General features: G+C 35.9%; 1 protein-coding gene across 2 annotated transcripts; it reads left to right on the forward strand.

The window, feature by feature from the left end:
• Positions 1-2,925: 2,925 nt before the first annotated feature.
• LOC145786566 (uncharacterized) lies at positions 2,926-17,631 on the forward strand. 2 transcript variants are annotated; one of them, XM_082598244.1, is made up of 15 exons: positions 2,926-3,049; positions 3,960-4,106; positions 6,512-6,646; positions 7,258-7,355; positions 7,883-8,074; positions 9,341-9,597; positions 10,215-10,267; positions 10,848-11,006; positions 11,573-11,710; positions 12,244-12,341; positions 12,953-13,144; positions 13,291-13,535; positions 13,900-13,991; positions 15,241-15,481; positions 16,400-17,631. In XM_082598244.1, the coding sequence occupies exons 1-15, from the start codon at positions 3,032-3,034 to the stop codon at positions 16,492-16,494; spliced, it is 2,160 nt and encodes a 719-aa protein (XP_082454370.1). In that variant the 5' UTR covers positions 2,926-3,031; the 3' UTR covers positions 16,495-17,631. The 2 variants fall into 2 exon arrangements, with proteins under 2 accessions (XP_082454370.1, XP_082454371.1); XM_082598245.1 differs by lacking the exon at positions 7,883-8,074.
• Positions 17,632-17,916: the final 285 nt, after the last annotated feature.

Consider the following 17,916-nt stretch of genomic DNA (forward strand, 5'->3'; position numbering starts at 1 on the left):
TGAAGCTAGACATTTTTTCCGAGAAGCCGATAAGCCTCAAATAGCTACCGCCAGCACAGAACATGCCAGCAGTGTGACATCAGGCGATTATGAAGTAGTGAAAAAATCTGCTCCGAAAACCGATCACTACGTTCTTGATAGGGGGGTCCTTGTTGCATCGAGTGCTATGGAAAGCTGAAGACCGTTGTGGGTCTATTGTACAGTCGTATGCAGATTATACCATTCGTCATTATCGCTTAGCAACGGTGGTTTTTGATGGATATGGTGGTCCGTCTTTCAAAGACAATACCCATCAAAGACGCGGCATGAACGTCTACCGGGTTGTTCACTTTACTGCAGACACCAAGTTCATTAGAAAGAAGGAGCAGTTCTTGTCTCGAGCTTTCAACAAGGAAGGATTAATTTCTCTAATTTCTGCTCAACTGAGGAATAAAAGCTGCAATGTGATCAACGCACCAGTTGATGCAGATGTTGACATCGTCAAGACGGCAGGTGGACAGCCCTCATCGACATAGTACGACTTTAATTGGTGAAGGCACGGCTCTTTTAATATTGTTACTATACTATGCTAACACTGACCCACACATTAAAGACCTTTACTTCCGCTCCGACAAAGCTTACTCAACCAAGACACACGACATCAGCAAACTGAAGGCAATCACCGGACCAGACATAACCTATGCTCATTGCTCACAGCTCCTCTTCATTCATACATTCACTGGTTGTGATTCAACGTCAAGGATATTTGGTATCGTGTCCACCTCACTGTAGTTGCCGGAGATATGGGCTACCATGCCATGCTGGATGTGGACCATGCCAAACTGGTTCATGTGTCAACCCATACAGCAATCACATAATTACAGACGATGACATCAAGAGTGACAGCGATGAGCTTTAGTAATACTTGATCCATATGCTTTCTTTACGCTGATTATGTCAAGAGTCTACTGTACATAACCACATCGTATGAACTCTTTATGCTTGCTTAGTTTACCCAAATATATATAGAAATTCACCGGGTTTTTTAATAACCAATACATTGTTATTGTTCATTTTTAATTGTTTTGGCAGCCATCTTGGATCGCCATATTGAATTTATAGGCTATCAGATAATTCAACAATTCTGAGAATGGTCTCATTGACTTCACAGGATATAAACACCTAGATATAGACACCAAAACTACATGTTTTGGTGATATGATGACCGAGTTATGGTCAATTTACTGTTATTTCATTGGTTTGGCGGCCATCTTGGATTGCCATATTGAATTTACAGGCTATCAGATAATTCAACAATTCTGAGAATGGTCTCATTGACTTCACAGGGTATAAAAACCTAGATATAGACACCAAAACTACATGTTTTGGTGATATGATGACCGAGTTATGGTCAATTTACTGTTATTTTAATGGTTTAGCGGCCATCTTGGAAGCCATCTTGAAAATAACCACTTTCCGGAAGTGGGATCGCTTAAGATTTTAAATTTGTCAATACTGACACCCAATACTAATCAAATCAGTTGAAAAACCTTTTGTTGCAATTTTTTGGGGTAAGGTCATATATTGTCGTAATGTCATAGGCTATATTGCCCTAACTATAACTCTAAGCCTCGATTGCGTTCATCGTCGGACTTTTTAAGTAAGAATGAGTTTGCGTAAAATTTATCGGTATATCGGTAATCTACGATTCCAATGCCTTGTCGCTAAAAGACCTTAGCAGTTGTAGAGCGACAATAAATATAAAACCATAACATTATTATTTAATTATTCATCTACATGATTGTTGTACACACAGCACGGAGAATACAGGGTATAGGCAAATTAATCAATTTATTTCTTTTGACAATTTATTCTTCGCTTTTCCAAACACGTTTCAATTTTTAAGTATAGCCTATATCTTTCAGCAATCGATTTCCAGGCTATTTGTTTAATTATCATCTAGTTCCAGGCTAAATTGATCCCACAACATCAGGGCAGACTTGACTTTTCCACTGGAAGCCAAACACTGAGATTGAGGGGGGCATTTATTTTGGCTCTGAACTGATATGCTTCAAGTAGTTTTTTGTTGCTAGTTAAGTATGCACCGGAGATATGAAATTAAAGTTATATTACAGTATGATATTAAAATTATTATTTACGCATGAAAACAACGTCATTATAAACATAAGACATTTAGATTATGAACAGGCTGGTTTTATATTAATGCACCAGAATGTAACTCTCTATGAGAGGACAGTTGTGTTTATAGTACTGTAGATATCACATTTCAGCTTGCATTCAGAATACTGTAGTTTCAACTTACACAAACCTGTTTTATTCAGAGGGGGGTATTGTTTTAACTTTCGGAAACAGAAGATACGCGTTTTTAGCACAACTTAACGTTGTGTTTATGCAACAAGACTCATAAAAACTGTTGAGATTGACATCAAACAGCGCACAATCCCACGAGCTTAAATTCGTTTGGCAAGTTGTCTTGAAAGGGGTTGGTGAACCAGTGCTGCCCACGGATAACCAGCTCAGTGGCCGAGTGGTTATCGCCTTCGGCTTTAGTGCTGATAGATTTGAGATCGATTTCAGGCCGTATAAAACGGAAAACTATAAAAACGGTAGCAATTATGTTTTTTTTTGCATAACGCAGTGAAGATAAGTTGGGTAATAATGTGATGACGCAGTAAACTTGATACAAAATTAAACATGAGCAATGTCGCTAAAAGACCTTAGCAGTTGTAGAGCGACAATAAATAAAAGCCATAACATTATTATTATTATTACAAAAGTCAGAGACGTACAAGTGATGAATATTGAAACCGCTGAAAGAAAGCTGTCGTTATGATCTTCACACCTTCAGTGCTTGTCAAAGACTAGCTGTTGTAATGAAAACCTGTTAAACAATCAACAAAAATGTTATTATGTGTATGTTTCAGTAAAAGTTATTGCTCAGACGTTCACTTGCATTAATTTATGTTGTTTGCAACTGTCTATTTTGAAATGAATGGATCAAGAAAGTGTTGAAGATTTATTCGCATGAGCGATGCCAGCAATCAGCGAGGTATGTTCATGTCATTGAGTGGGGTGGAAGTTGTGCAAGTCAAGATTGACAGAGTAAAGTTTTTGCTTGTTGATTTTTATGAACTGTTCCCATACAAGTCGTCGTAAAATGGAAAGCTATCTGAAATGCTTTGCTCACTTGCTCACGCCGGGATTTGAACCATGGTTGCTTGATTTTGTGGTTTCTTTATTCGTAATGTGAATTGATGTTCATTTGCTGATCACTTCAGAGCTACTTTTAAAATAAATTTTCATCAATGTTATACACTACTTTTGAAACAGCTACAAAAAGCTCCCTCTATACTGTGTATTGAAAGTGTTGTCCCTACTTAAAACGATATAACTAGAGTAGAGAGGTTATTTTTTCAACCATAAACAGACGTAGCTCAGCAACAAAACGACATTTATGATTGTAATACAAAAATAAAATAAATCGAACGTTTTCGACTACACATATACTTCTTTTCAAACTTGTAAAAGAAAAAATAATTATGCATTAGGTAAGAAAATACCATAGAAATACAGTGTAACATCAAAAAGATTGTTTAATCTAACATTAAAAGACTGCCTATCCTGCTGACATACAAAATAGCTACACTACACAACTTGTGTGTGAGCAGAACAGGTAGTCTTTTAATGTTTAGACTAAACAATTTTTGATGTTATACTGTGTTTCTCTTGTATTTTCTTATGCAATGCATAATTACTTTTTGTTTAATAAGCTTAAAAAGGAATATGTGTAAAGCCGAAAACGTTCGCTTCATTTTATTTTTGTGTTACCATGTGAAATGTATACGAATAAAGCAACCTGGTTTAGCATCTTATGTGATTTATTAAGATTTCTGCATTCGTTTCTGTGAGGATGCGTTCTTCAGTATTTTCTTAAATAAACTTACATATGTATTTTATAGATTGGTCCAGGCGGTGGGACTATCCAAATCGAAAACTGTCTCATTGAGTTCCCCCCTAACTGCGTTGAAGAAAAAGTTTCTTTTAAAGTCTCAATCAAACCGTTTGCTAAAGATACAAACCAAGACTTCCAAGAAACAACTCTTGGGGTACACGAATGATCGTACTTTAACGATAAATAAGCTGTTTTCCGTTCCAGTTCGTGCAATCTATTTTTGCTCAAGTTAATTTACAAATTTGACTTTCACCCTACAGGATATTTTGTAACACACAACTATTTTCCGTTAAGATGTAAATATGTATATATTTTACTTCGTGTCCATAATTATTTTTTGATAAATGACTGTTAATTGTTGCTTATAATCAACCATTGCATTGAAAATAAATTTACAGATGAAACACAGATAGCGCAAGAATATTTCAGCATGTACTTGATCAATAAAGTATCAGTGGTGTGTAGTGCAAAGAAATTTATTCGCACACGAGTCAGTTCAATCATATATAGCTGAATATCGATTTCGATCAGTTAGATTTTAGATCATCTTCAGTTAAATTTATTCAAATAGATCTATTTGAATAAGCCAGGGATATCTAGAACAATGGGATTGCTGACTATGTTTTGAAGTGGACAATAGGATTGCTGTTGTTTCTCTGGGCAAGAAACTTTACGATAATTGCCTCTACCCAGTGATCGATTTCGAGTAATGGGTAGTACCAAATTTAAGTCATAAGTAGAGTAGACAACCGGAAACAGTCATTGCCGTCAGCTGCAGCGTGGGTCAGGTGTACGTCGGAAGGCGTACACCGATGCATAGCGCTCAAGTTCGCTTTCCCGCAGTGCAGGATAAAGATAAAACAAACAAACAAATAGGAGGGTTACTGCATCATTACTGCACAAACTAAAATGTGGATTTCTCAACATACAACCCATTTCTTGTTTTTAAAATGATGCTTGAAGATGAAATAATTTAAAAAAAGCAAAAAAAATTTTGAAAATGTGGCCGTTTTTCCCCAAACCGCCACCAAGTGGTGAAAAATACACAAATTTTAAACACAAATATTTTTAATACCACTTACTGGATTTGAATCAAATTTGAACAGAATGTTTATAAGTATCAAGACTGAAGCTCTATGGAAGGAAATGAAGATATTTTCAGAAAATAAAAAGTTATTCGAATTATTGCATTTTTTCAAAAATTTTTGATCCTCGGACATGAAACAAATGGGTGCCGACAGCATCATGGACAAAATTTCCAAAATTCTTTGACCAGAGGCTTTGCATGTTTACTCTGTCTGATAGTGTTAAAAATTTGAAAGCGATTGGCAAATAAATGAAAGAGATATTTGGGATTAAATTTTGGTACTTGGTCAAAAATCACATTTTACGAAAAACAACGATAAACATTTTCAACACCTTAAAGCCTCCTTTGTCACAATTAGACCCTTTTTTTGCCTCTGATTGGGTTTGTAATTTTTTCTTAAGTGCTTTTAATGTTTTTCTTCTGGCCTTGGATGTGTCGAAGCTTTTTTTTCTTGATTTGTCAAGTCAAAACTTGTTGAGTATTTGGCAGATTTCTGAATATGCAGATTTTGCCACTGTCTTGTTTTCCTAACTTTTTTTGCTGAAGTAGAAGGTTGGCAAAAAGGGCTTTGATCTTCTGTTGTTGGATGGCTTTCTGGTGTTACAGGAAAGGTTACACTTGTGTTACAGTAACAGTTCATCAAGTCTACCACCATTGTTAAACTTACAACCAACCTTATCCAACTTTCTTTGTTTAGCAATACCACGAAATTGAATTTTCTTACTTCTTTTCATGTTTTTTTAATTTCCTATTTTTGATGACTAAAACTTGCCCAAAAGTGATGCAATAATCAATTAAATATGAAAACTAAAGCTGTGTTCAATACTCAATAGTCTTGGATGACTAACAGCAAAAGTTTGCTTTAAAATGATGAACTTAAGTTATAGACAAGGTCAGCCATTAGTTGTTGCTAGGGAAGATGCCTAGGAGTGGCCACTTTCAAGACCTTATTTTAGCTTCACAGCAGGGATATCTAGAAAAGGCGACTTCTCAACAGCGTAATTGACACGCGCTTTCGCCTTTTTCATTTTCGAGCGTTAACAGCGCTGACCCTTCTAGTGTCCATCGCTTTATCGAAATTTGCAAAGTCGGCAATCCCGTTGTTCTAGATATCCCTGGAATAAGCTTAACTGAAAATGATCTAGCTTCTAACTGATCGAAATCGATATTTAGCTATATATGATTGAACTGACTCGTGTGAGAATAAATTTCTTTGCATTACAAGACATGTAACCGAGTCGTTCATATCAAGCATTGTACTGGGATTGACACCTGTCAGAAGATACTTCATTTTCTTGACAGTGGTGTGTAGGCATTTTTATGTTGGGATTATTTATGTTTTTTGTTAGTATTTTCATTGATGACTTAATATAGATGAATAAAATATTTCGTTTTTAATGTATCTTCAAAAAGAAGTGTAACGAGCTTAGCGAAGTGTTTCTAAACTTTACCTGAATCTTTAATTCTTTCAGTTTTGCTCTTACCTTTGTACCCCTACATTGACTCTCTCTACAAAAGTGGGTCAAAAGAAACAAAAATTTGTGGAGCCAATAACAGTCACCCTTCCTTGCAGCTTTAAAGGAAAAGAGTCAACGTGGAACGCACGAGTACGTATGCTTTCTTTTGTTTGGTCACTCATCAAAATAACCCGAGTATTTCAAATACGGTTGCGTTTGTTCAATATTTGAGTAGCCTAAAGTCAAGCAATCTAATGTTTTGTGTACAAAATAAATAAAATTTAAGTTGATGTTTTTTCACCTTGCACCTTGTTGGAATGAATGAGTGTTCATTCTTGGACAGAGAAAGATTCTTTGAGAGATTAATCCTGATAGTTTCGCACACTTGTAGAGGCTTTGAACCACTGATGCAGGGCCTGTCACCGAGATTGACAGAGTGAAGTTTTCCACTTGTTGAAGTTCTGTTGTCTGTAAATTATACCAGGTGCCTCTTCTTCTTGCTTTGAGACAGTAATTCAGGCAACATTTGAATAGAGAGCAGTCCTTGAAACTGGTTACACACCAAGAGTCGAACCCACACTGCTTGATCTTGTAGTTTCTATGTTCGTAAAGTCAGGCGTCTAACCAACTGGGCTATCCTGGGGAGTGGAACTGCAATAAAAGTTTGCTTTAAAGACATCTCTTCAGCTCAGATCAGATATTTGCACTTCAACAAATTGCTGGCTCTGAATACTGAACAAAAATAATATATTTATTTTTAGCCGCGATTATACGACTGCAAAGAATGGAAATACATCGACAATGTCACTTACGACGGCTCTGGGTTTATTCAAGTTCAGACAGACGAATGGTTCAAAAGGTCGGGTGCAATTTTAAATCAATTTGTTTTGTTTTATCTATTTCTTATTTAAACTCTGGACAGGAATTTGTGGATGTACAAACAAAGTAAAAAACCAAAACCCGTTCTTCATCTCCAAGCTTCTGCTTTGCAGAAACAATCCAACCACGCTACAGAGCAACCGAAGTTACTTCGATTTACGTTTATATCTCTCCTAAATGTTTTCACCACGTGATTTCATTAGCTGTTCTAAGATGGACGTCTGGTCACATAACCCCACCCCCCTCACACCGACCCACCCAACCTTGCAGTTTAATTTCAGTTTTGTGACGTTTTTTAAAACTTTTGATTGATAACATTTAAGTTAAGTGGTTAATGTATTAAATTTAATCTAAATGCATGAAATGCCAACGCATACATTTTGTAATTATTCAATATTCAAATTATTCATATTTGTATAACTAATGTATTCTGTAATTATTGGTGCAGCAGATTATTTGATGCATACCATGTTGTTATTGTTTACATTATTGTTATTGTTTTCATAGAATCAATGTCGAGCTTCTTGCTCTTCAAAATGACGACAAAATTTCCAAGCGCTTAAACTTTTATGGAGTTTGCGACTTTACATCTTGTCCCGATTGTTATGAGTTGAACGTTCACGTTGAAGACTCATTTGGAGACATGACCGATGTCCATTTGCAGGCAACGTGCTTTGAAATGTGTCTTTTCGTGCGGAGGTAAAAGATGTTCTGTGCTGATATGTTCTAACTTGATGTGTTCTACACTTCTTTCTCGGCAGTCGAGTGTAGCAAGAATTGACGGAGATATACACTTGTTTTGAGGAGGCTGGGCTCATCAGTATCGCACCACTAACTCATACCACATAGTTCTTTACTGCTGCTTTTGTCAGTCAATTGAATCCTTGCCGGTAGTGCTAACGCCAGGAAGATCGCTCCTTCTCGACTATGATCTACAGTTCTACACGTTTACAGACAGGACTACTTTGAAATGACTTGCGTTCGTCTGGTGACTACTAGCTAGGCTACCACCAGAAAAACGCACGAAGAAGTTTCATCATTAGAAAGTTGACAGCTTCATTCCATGATCATGTAATATAATTCCTTCAATTAAAGTATCACTAGTTGGCTGTGTTTAATTCTGTTTTCAACAAATTGCCCATGGTATTCGACATTCTTATGCGTTTTACCTTCTTCCCTCTGCAAGTTCAACTTCAACAACTTCCAGGCGTCAATGGCCTTTTCCAGCTAGTTCCAAATCAAAACCTCAATACTTACCACGCTGTGTTCATTCTTTCAAAACAAAATTTGTTATTAAACTTTTCATCAAATCTTCTTATGATTTAACTGATGATCCGATTAGGATGCGGAGTGTGATAAAATATTTGAAACAAAGTGGATAGTATCACACTAAATCAGAAAATCCAATTTATTTATAGAGCTTTCGCCACACACGTGTGGCTTCTTCAGTATAATCTTATTCAAATAGAATCTTGTTTGATTAGCCGTAGGCCATTCCTGAAGTAGTTTTTTTTTCAACAAAGATAAACGTTTGTTGGCTATAGCTCTGTCTAAGACAACATCTCAAACTTTTAAAGTTTTAACATTTTTTGTTGTGTCCAAGCAACAAAGTGATGCTAACATGGATACGTAGATTTTAATCACATTTTTATCTATTTATTATTATTATTATTGACATACATTTTGATGTTTTACTCTGTTAAAGGTGTTTTTAAGAACGTTTTTATCTAAAAACACTTAACATAAGCCAATATTTTCAGTTGTTTTGTTGCAAATATGCAATATCGGGCTATAGAAGGTCAATTGAGAGAATTTTTTTTTTGTTTCATTTTTTTCAGAAATATTCAATATACTCTTCCAAAGTGATGTAATTTCCAAAATTTTTTGTTGCATATATGCAACGTACGGAGCTACAGGGTTAACCGTTAGACACTTTGTAATGGTTGGTGCTTTTTGTTTGTGTAGACATGAAGTTTGTGCCAAATTGGAACTGTCCAGTGATGATGTTGAATTTTTACAAACTGAATGGGATTTCAATGTGAAAAATTCATATTTTGAGCCAATTTTGGAAACCCACACTTTTCAAATGTTGCCAACAAGACCTTTTCTACCTTTAAAGGCAAAGTGTGAGATACAAACCAGGTTTTACGGTGCCAATGAGGGTAAAGGTACACATTCTTCTGCATCTCCAAGAAATGTAGGAAGCCGTTATTTTTGTATCGGTAAGCATAATGCTTTTTGGTTGCTTGCTTTAAATCTTTATTCTCGGACTGAGAAAGCTTCTGATAAGTTGTTCCTCGTAGTTTCACATACTTGTAGAGGCTTTGAACCACTGACGCAGGCCCGGTCACCAAAACTGACAGACAAGATTGAGTTCCAAAACAAAACTTCGTTACTAAACTCTTCATCTAATCTTCTTATGATTTACTGATGATCCAACAGGATGCATAGTGTGATAAAAATTTGAAATAAGGTAAAATAGACAGTATCATACTAAGTCAGAAAAATCAATTTCTTTATATTGAAACTGATCTTAAAAATCGAAGTTCAGTGGTAAAGCTCGTTTTGTTTCCATTTTTGGTTTTGGCCAGTGGGGGTTCGATTCCAAAATAACTCATACCTTACCAAAGACTAAATACGAAACTGATTGTGTTTTTTCTAATGTAACGTAAAACTGATAGTTAGCCTAATTGAGATAGTATTAAAAGCATACCATCGACAAATAAACTTGACTTTTATAAAGTGATTCAAGTGAACCATAGCAATATTATGGTTACAAGATAAATTACAATAGTTCGCTTTTCATTATAACCAAAACGAACTTCATTTTTGTTCGCAGAGAGATCAGAACCATTCAAAAACAAATACGACTTTATTTCAGAGACAACCAGCGTAAGTGGTGTTTGAGCAGCTTCAGACAAATAGATGTCTGTTTAAAGTATCTTTTGAGAAGTCAGTTTGACTCTTGCTAATCTGAGCTGTTATAGTTTGATTTCGTAATCAATTGATTTGTGAAAAACTGGTCATTTACTTGGTGCGAACATATCGTGAAGAGCAACTTACATGGTTGGTTGGTTTTGAATCTTTATTCTCGGACTGACAAAGCCTTGATTGGTTATTCCTGGTAGTTTCGCATACTTGAAGAGGCTCTTGACACAGAGCCGGTTACCGAGATTGGCAGAGTGAAGTTTTCCGATTGTTGAAGGGGAATTATTCAATTCATTAAGTGCCGCTGAATGGAGAGCAATCCTGAAAATTCGTTGCTCAAGCGCATACCCCGAGAGCCGAACTTCCGCCGCGTGATCTTGAGGCGGGTGCGTAACCACTGAGCTAACGGGGCGGACACATCGTGTTGGATCTGAGAGTAGAGTTTGTTATGCAAAAGCATTTCAAATCATGTGTTTCAATTATGCTTATGTTCAGCAAACGCATTTTGTGTTTTGAGATCTGTTAATGCAATTTTCCTCAACAGCCAATTGGGCCAAAAGGGGGAAATATTCACATGAAAGGGAGCAATTTTGGGTTGAAGGCCCCAGAAAACGCATTCTCAGAAAAGAAAAACGTAACTCTGCGTCTGCTCAAAAAAAAGGAACGGAAATTGAGACACACACGAAAAATAGAAGCAATAAAAGTACGTAGAAATTTTTTGTTAAAAGAGCAACTTTGATTGAAGATGATTTATCATTCATTGATTTATCAATTCCAATAAAATCAGTTTTAATAGTAGCCTAATTAGTTGTTTAGTATCTCAAATCAAGCAGCATATAGTAGGCTATATCTTTAGGGTTCTAGTTGTTGTTGTTAACTTCCTGTTCACAGATCAGACCAGTTGCAATGGATAGTCAGTAGCATTGATAGAGGCGTCCAGGATGTAGTTTTAGCCCTGGACCTGGAATGGTTTTAGAGGCCCATAACTTTTCTAAGGGAATCGGAAACTTGAAACTACCTCATATTCGTTGGTTCTTTGGATATATTGTATTTTTCTTGGAAGTGTCTAAACCTGTGGCCAGAGTATCTCATTGGTACGGGCCTAAATTTATCTTTAATGGCTCTGTAGGTAGCTATATTAATAGTAGCCTATAGTAAGCCTAACTATACTATGTGTTTGATGTTCTTTTTACTTTTTCAAGCATGTAAATGATGTTACATAGTTGAAAACTACTGCTCCTAGGCTACACGTAGGTTTTCTGTCGTTAGGATACGAACGATCAAGACTCACTGGAAGTGACACCAGTTCTGCAATGTTTGCCATCAAGAATATCGTTTGAAAAGGAATTGTCGGTGACTTTGCCTTTGTGCTTTTCTTTTCCATCTGAAGAACCACTGGTGTTGCTGGTAAGCAGCTTACGTTTACCGTCCGTTAGTTACCCCACGGTCTCATACCATCGCGTTTGTCCATTCTCACATTGCCACCTTTGCTGAATGCTGTGGGAGTGTAAACAATTTGATTACATCAATGACTGCTGTTCTGATCTTAAATTTTAACGGTTGATGTGTTCAATATGTAGGACAATAGCTACAGCACATAAATAAACATTTGCTGTTTGTGTAGCATTGAATGAGGGATTGAATGAGAACGATGGTATAGAACGTTCGAAAGAGCGACGATTCGATACTGCTCAAAAACAGGTGTCTTTGTTTTAGATAGGACACGCGATTAGATGCCTGAAGATGGACACAAAGATTGGCTTCTTGGCCTTCACTTCCACTTAATATAAATTTTAGCCACCGGGATATAACGAAATATATAAACCGACAAAAATAAAAAGCTAATCTTAATCTAAAAATATGACGTTTTGAAACGTCATATTTTTCTTATTCTAATACTCCATACGTTGTTGAAGTTTCGTTTTGTTTTACTCATCCAGCCTCAAACCAACGATGGGAATGGCTGGGAAGATTTGGAAGAAATAACATTGACAGAGCCTGTAGAATCTATTACGTTTCCAATAACCTCGTTTTCTTTGTGAGTATCTTCATATTTTGAAAACAATAAACTGGTAGTAAAACAAAGGTTACAGAAACAAAATCTTAAGTTACATTTTGAAGCAGATGTGTGTCGACGAATAAGCTTATTCATCGATGCTGGGTGTGTAAATAGCAGAACACCTCGCAACATGTCATGTACCTTACTAGGGTTTCAGCTGTGTGCTTTTGTTCTACTGTCACGTAGTCAGTCTGTGTATATTTGAAGTAGTACGTATTATTAAACTGTCAAATATACTTTAATAAGTGGACTTTAAAATACTATTAAAGTCTGGCAAATACTGTCAACGTTCTTCCAACAAACTAAATTTGAAACGAAAAACTGTAATTAAAGTACAATAGTCATAGCACATGACTAAAGAAGTGTGTTCCGAAAGCTAGTGAAAACCGCTACTACCACAGCGAACCCGCAAAATCAGGCTTAAACAGGTCGTTTGAATCTACAGTAGGCTACGTACAGTAGGCTACATTTGTGAAGTAAACAAACTAGGCTAGATCCAACTTGCATCGTCACCTTGCCAGGATGTCGTTTGTTTATTGCTGGTTGTCCAAATGAGAATAAGCTCATTGGTGATAATTTAATTTTCACAGCAAACGTGTGATTATTGCACGCATAAAATCTATGATGGATCAATTGGTTTCGAAGACTTTGTACCACGTTTGCTACCGCAACGAAAACCCTACCCCGTTTGCGTCGCTACGATGGGATATTGGGGACCTAGGAGGAAGTCTCAAGCAAGCCGAGCATCAAAGGATAGCTTTTCGAGAAACCATCAATGTGAAGTTAGTAAAATATGCTTACTGATGCATATGCTTGATATTTTAGACTGTCTCTAATCTGGTTGCCTTCATTGCATTGTTGTTGCCTTCTCAAGAGTTTTGTTTTCAACATTTATATACATGCTATTTTTTTATACATGTTATTATAGATGGGGTCAAAGTATCGTGATGATGATCGCGGAAGACGACAGAGCAGTGTCCCGAACCAAAGTGCAAAACGAACAGTTACTGGTTCCAGGAGTTATTGTGGAAAAGAGCATTCAATTGTCACTACAAGAAAGTGATCTTTGGCATTTTCCTAAGAAGCTATCTTACACCATCCGTTGCGCAAAGACTAGAAAGATTATTGCAAATGGTGATTTCACGTTTCCTTTCGCAAAGAACCACTCTCTAGGCAAGTGAAAAAAACAGAAGTTTGAAATTTTGATTTAGCTAATTGAAAAGTTCAGTATAGTAAATAATCTAAAAAAATATTCAAGTAAATGCAGATTCATACGTGGTCTGCAAATCTTTTACTCATTGAATACAAAGCCAAAGTGGTAAGAGTCCTTGCACGGAGTTCCCAAGGGCACCTGTACAATGATAATAATAATGCGAATTTTTATGTAATGCTGTATCAATCCCAGAGATGTGTTGCTCCTCAGTCGATGATCCCTTCGCAGTTTCTGTGTAATTTATTTGTAGAATAGCCAATGTTTCTGAGTTTGGAGCAACTGATTCTTTTTCTTTCTTTTTTCAATCTATTTGTGGTATTTCAGAACTGTCCAGAAGACAACCGCACACTCATAAATACAGGAATAAACTAATGATCAGCTACAATTGGAGTGACTCCTCATTGCTGGCAGAAAAGGTGAATATTTTGCTGGCCGGAGCGTATTCAGGGCGGCAAAGGGAGCAATTGTCTCCTCCCCGAAATTTTATTATACAGCATGTAATCGACCATGGCCACCTCAAGATACGGCCTGATTTGTCACATTTTGCAGAAATTTCCAGGTTTTTCTAAGTTTGGGCGAACGTTTAAATAAATTCTTCTAAAGATTAGATTTTTACGCTTTCTTTACTCTTTTCCCCAGATGACACAATAGGTTTTAACATCCTCACATGTTGAAAAACAAAGAAAATTTGATTTCGAAGATTTTAGTCAGACTGTTAATTTTTCAATAACAGTCTGATTTAGCGTTTTTCAGCTTACGTTTTCTCATTTGCTACTGCTTCCCCAAGGCAACAAAAAGTTTCTATGTCATTAGGAAACCACAAAAAGTAAAAACATCTCAAAAAATGTCAGTCAAGCACTAGCAGTAGCTGTAATCAAAATTTGCAAAATGTGACAAATCAGGCCACATCTCCAGGTGGCCATGAATCGACTAACAGATGTTTAAGCTATTGGCCAAGATACACCGTCAGGTCTCGCAATGATACAAATACAGAACAGAAATGCTGGGCATCGGCAACTAACATCTTGTTCATCCCATCCCCATAATCCTGGTTATGGGCATGAACAAAATGTGCATAAATATGAACAGCAGCTCTAAACTAAACAGACGGCATCTTTAAATGACATAGTGACTATATAAAACAACAATAAAATTAATAAGACTTTTGCTACAAACTGCTATGTATGAAATAGTTTACTCTGATTTTACTTTCTAAATCTATGTGATGTTAAACCTACTCCTGGAAATATGGAATTCTAAAACGTATTCGTGCAAAAAATTTAAAGTTTGATTTTAAATTTTATTGTATTTATTGAAAGGTTGAAATAATAATAATCCCAGACAGCAAATCAATCCCGTTTTACATTGATTCAACGTCCGCAGACGTTGAATCAATGTAAAAAAATGTTGATTTGCTGTCTATAGGATGTGATCTTAATAGCGCTGTATCCTTCGCAGATCTAAACGTTTTTTGTTAAATTTGTCAATTTTTTTTATCTAAAATCACTTCATTAAAATAGAAGTATTAATTATTTAATATTATTATTATTACTATTTTAATTATTATTATTATTGTTATTAGTATTATTATTGTTGTTATTGTCTGTTTATTTATTTTTGTTAAAATTAACTTACACATTTAAGAATTAAGTTTTGTAATTTTAGGTCTATTCCCAGCTGACCATTGCTGGTTACAAAGTCTGGTTTGACAAAACGGACATGTACGGAGATAAGTTTGAAGCGATGTCGAAAGCTGTCGATGAATCGAATATTTTTTTGATGTTTGTATCGCCGAAGTATGAAACTAGTAGAGATTGCCGAAAGGAGGCAGAATATGCAGATGATAAAAACAAGAAAATTATTCCAATCCGTTCCACATCAGGCTACCAACCAAAAGGATGGCTAGGTAAATTGTGATGTCACAATATTTAGAAAACTTATTTATTTGCAATAAACGTGAAATTGTTTATGAATTATTTTGTGACGTTGCTATAGGCTCACGGTGTGATATATTTATGAATTACTGTTTAACAACTTTTTTACTTCTGCTTGCTCTGCTAGGCAATGAGCACTTACAGTAGCATTGACCATTCTACTTATTTAAAAATCCATCATCCTATTCCTTTCTTTATCTTAAGCCGAAAACGTTGGATTGTCAAAACTATTTGTAAATATGTAAAAAATATATTGTTGTAATGCTCAACCTTGTGGTATTGTTGTGTCTTGCCTGTCTTTGGTACAAGAAAGCAAACTCTCTCCCGAAACTATATTATCTTCAAAAAGTTCTTACTAAGTAGGCTATTGCAATAAGATAGTCTATTAGAATAACAATCCTTTGAGGCTTTCATTAAAGTTGTGGAGTGTAGAAATTATATTTGCTTTGATAAATAACTTATACAATTAATATTATTAAGTTACCAAAGTAAATATAAAATAAACATTCAAAATTTCATTATCAACATACAGTAGTTACTGCTTTGCACGGTTCCACTGTTCAACACAGCTTTTTTAAACATTGGATTATAACTATATTTTCTTGAATTTCTTGAACCATCAGAAGGAAATTATTCAAATATAATTTTTTCAATTTATTCAAATAAGATTTTATTTGAATAAGTTCCTTCTGATGATCCTATTAAGGTGAAACAGACTGTTAAGGTTTTTAGTGAACAAGTAACTAATTTTGATGTAAATTGCTCTGCTTGGCTATTCGCTTGGCATTGAGCACTATAGTTTTGAAGTATTATTAGTATTTATTATTTATACTCTGCTTTCAGTGTACGAGCACATTAATATCATTCATTCACAATTTATTTCATTTAAGCTTTGATGGAAGCAGGAAAGATCTACTACGATTTCGGTACATTAGAGTTCGGCGACGTTTTTGAAAGGCTATGCTCAGAAATTAGCCGGAGCTGAAGAATTTCAAGAAAGTCCACCCGTGATTATTTCGAATACTGCCATCATTATTTTGAACATATCGGCTTATTGATGCGATAATCAAAGACGCTTGTCATTGTCAAATGATGTGTGACGTATTATCCATGATATCCAGTGATCGCATGACCTCATCTAACGCTACCTCACAGACTGTCGCTTTCGCATCTTTCGCATAGATAATAACAGATTTAATGCACCAAATAGCCTTTGATGGACCAAATGCTGAGCTTGTGAATTTTGTCAGCACTCCCGGTGTTGTGTAGTGGCCCAAACTGTTCTTGGTTGCTGATTGGTTTCCCTAGTTGAAAATTTGATGAAGAGTGTTGTATTGTACTTAAAATAGTGTATTCTAAACTTCGAAGCAGTCTTAATATTTCATCATAAACAAACAGTCTTTTAATTTGTCTTGTGGGGTTTTAGTTTAGACTTTAGTCATAAACAATTGCTTTGAAGTAAATATTTTTATTGCATTTTACTGTGATATATTTCATACGCCACCTACTGGAAGTAGGATGTTAATATTTTGCAGTCCACCAACTTTGATGTCTATTGTACTGCATTGCTTTATAATATTGATAATGTAAATATTTACAATAGGCTAAGTCATCATAAATCAATTCATAGCCCTATAACATTAACTTTGTTACGCGATTTTGAAAGGGTTTAATTATTGGATTATTGAACATGTTTGTACCAGTAGTTTCACAAATTATGTTACTCTGTTAACAAAAACTGGGGCGTAAAATCCATAGGCTACCTTTAGAACAAAAAAACGTCAAGTCACTTATTTCACTACAGATTGTAGGCTACACTAGCACGATATAAAACTGAAGTCATTTTTCCAACACAAAACTTTAAAGACAAGCATTGTTGAAATGGGCAAGAAAAAATAAATAATATCACCGGTAGAGAGCGCTACGGGAAGCATACACTGCATTTCGTTCGTGGCGATCCACTCGTATATTTTTCACCCAACTCCTCAGCCCTGATGGTGGCATTGTTTTTGCTGTGCTGGTCTGAATGTAAATAAACTGTACAATTTATGCGAGAATTCTTATCACAGATTCGGAATTTAACGTTAAAAGCTACTGAGCTCGCAGAGTTTGATGAAAACCATTCCGGTAATTGACGTGAGTGTTGACCAGCAACAAATATCAGACAACGTGAAAACAGTTCTTCATAATAATGATGCTGTGGTCGTATTTATTGTCGCTCTACAACTCCTGTTTTTCCTTCGTTTGAATCTTCTTCGCCACTCCAGGAGTCGAGGGGCTAAACCTTTTACTACCATTGGGCAGTGGCGGCGACTGGGTCTAGAATAGATGATTGGACAGGCGTCGAGCAGCCACTGGATTGATTCGTCATCCAGTTCAGGGCTCAGGGCTGCAAGAGAGGTCATTT

This window comes from Aplidium turbinatum, chromosome 17 (genome assembly GCF_918807975.1).
Source record: "Aplidium turbinatum chromosome 17, kaAplTurb1.1, whole genome shotgun sequence".
Taxonomy (NCBI): domain Eukaryota; kingdom Metazoa; phylum Chordata; class Ascidiacea; order Aplousobranchia; family Polyclinidae; genus Aplidium; species Aplidium turbinatum.

Bases quoted from the DNA above. Each gene is read 5' to 3' on its own strand.
- LOC145786566 (XM_082598244.1), top strand. The intron at 6,647-7,257 runs GTACGTATGCTT...ATTTATTTTTAG, and splicing joins AGTCAACGTGGAACGCACGA to CCGCGATTATACGACTGCAA. The intron at 13,536-13,899 runs GCAAGTGAAAAA...GTGGTATTTCAG, and splicing joins CGCAAAGAACCACTCTCTAG to AACTGTCCAGAAGACAACCG.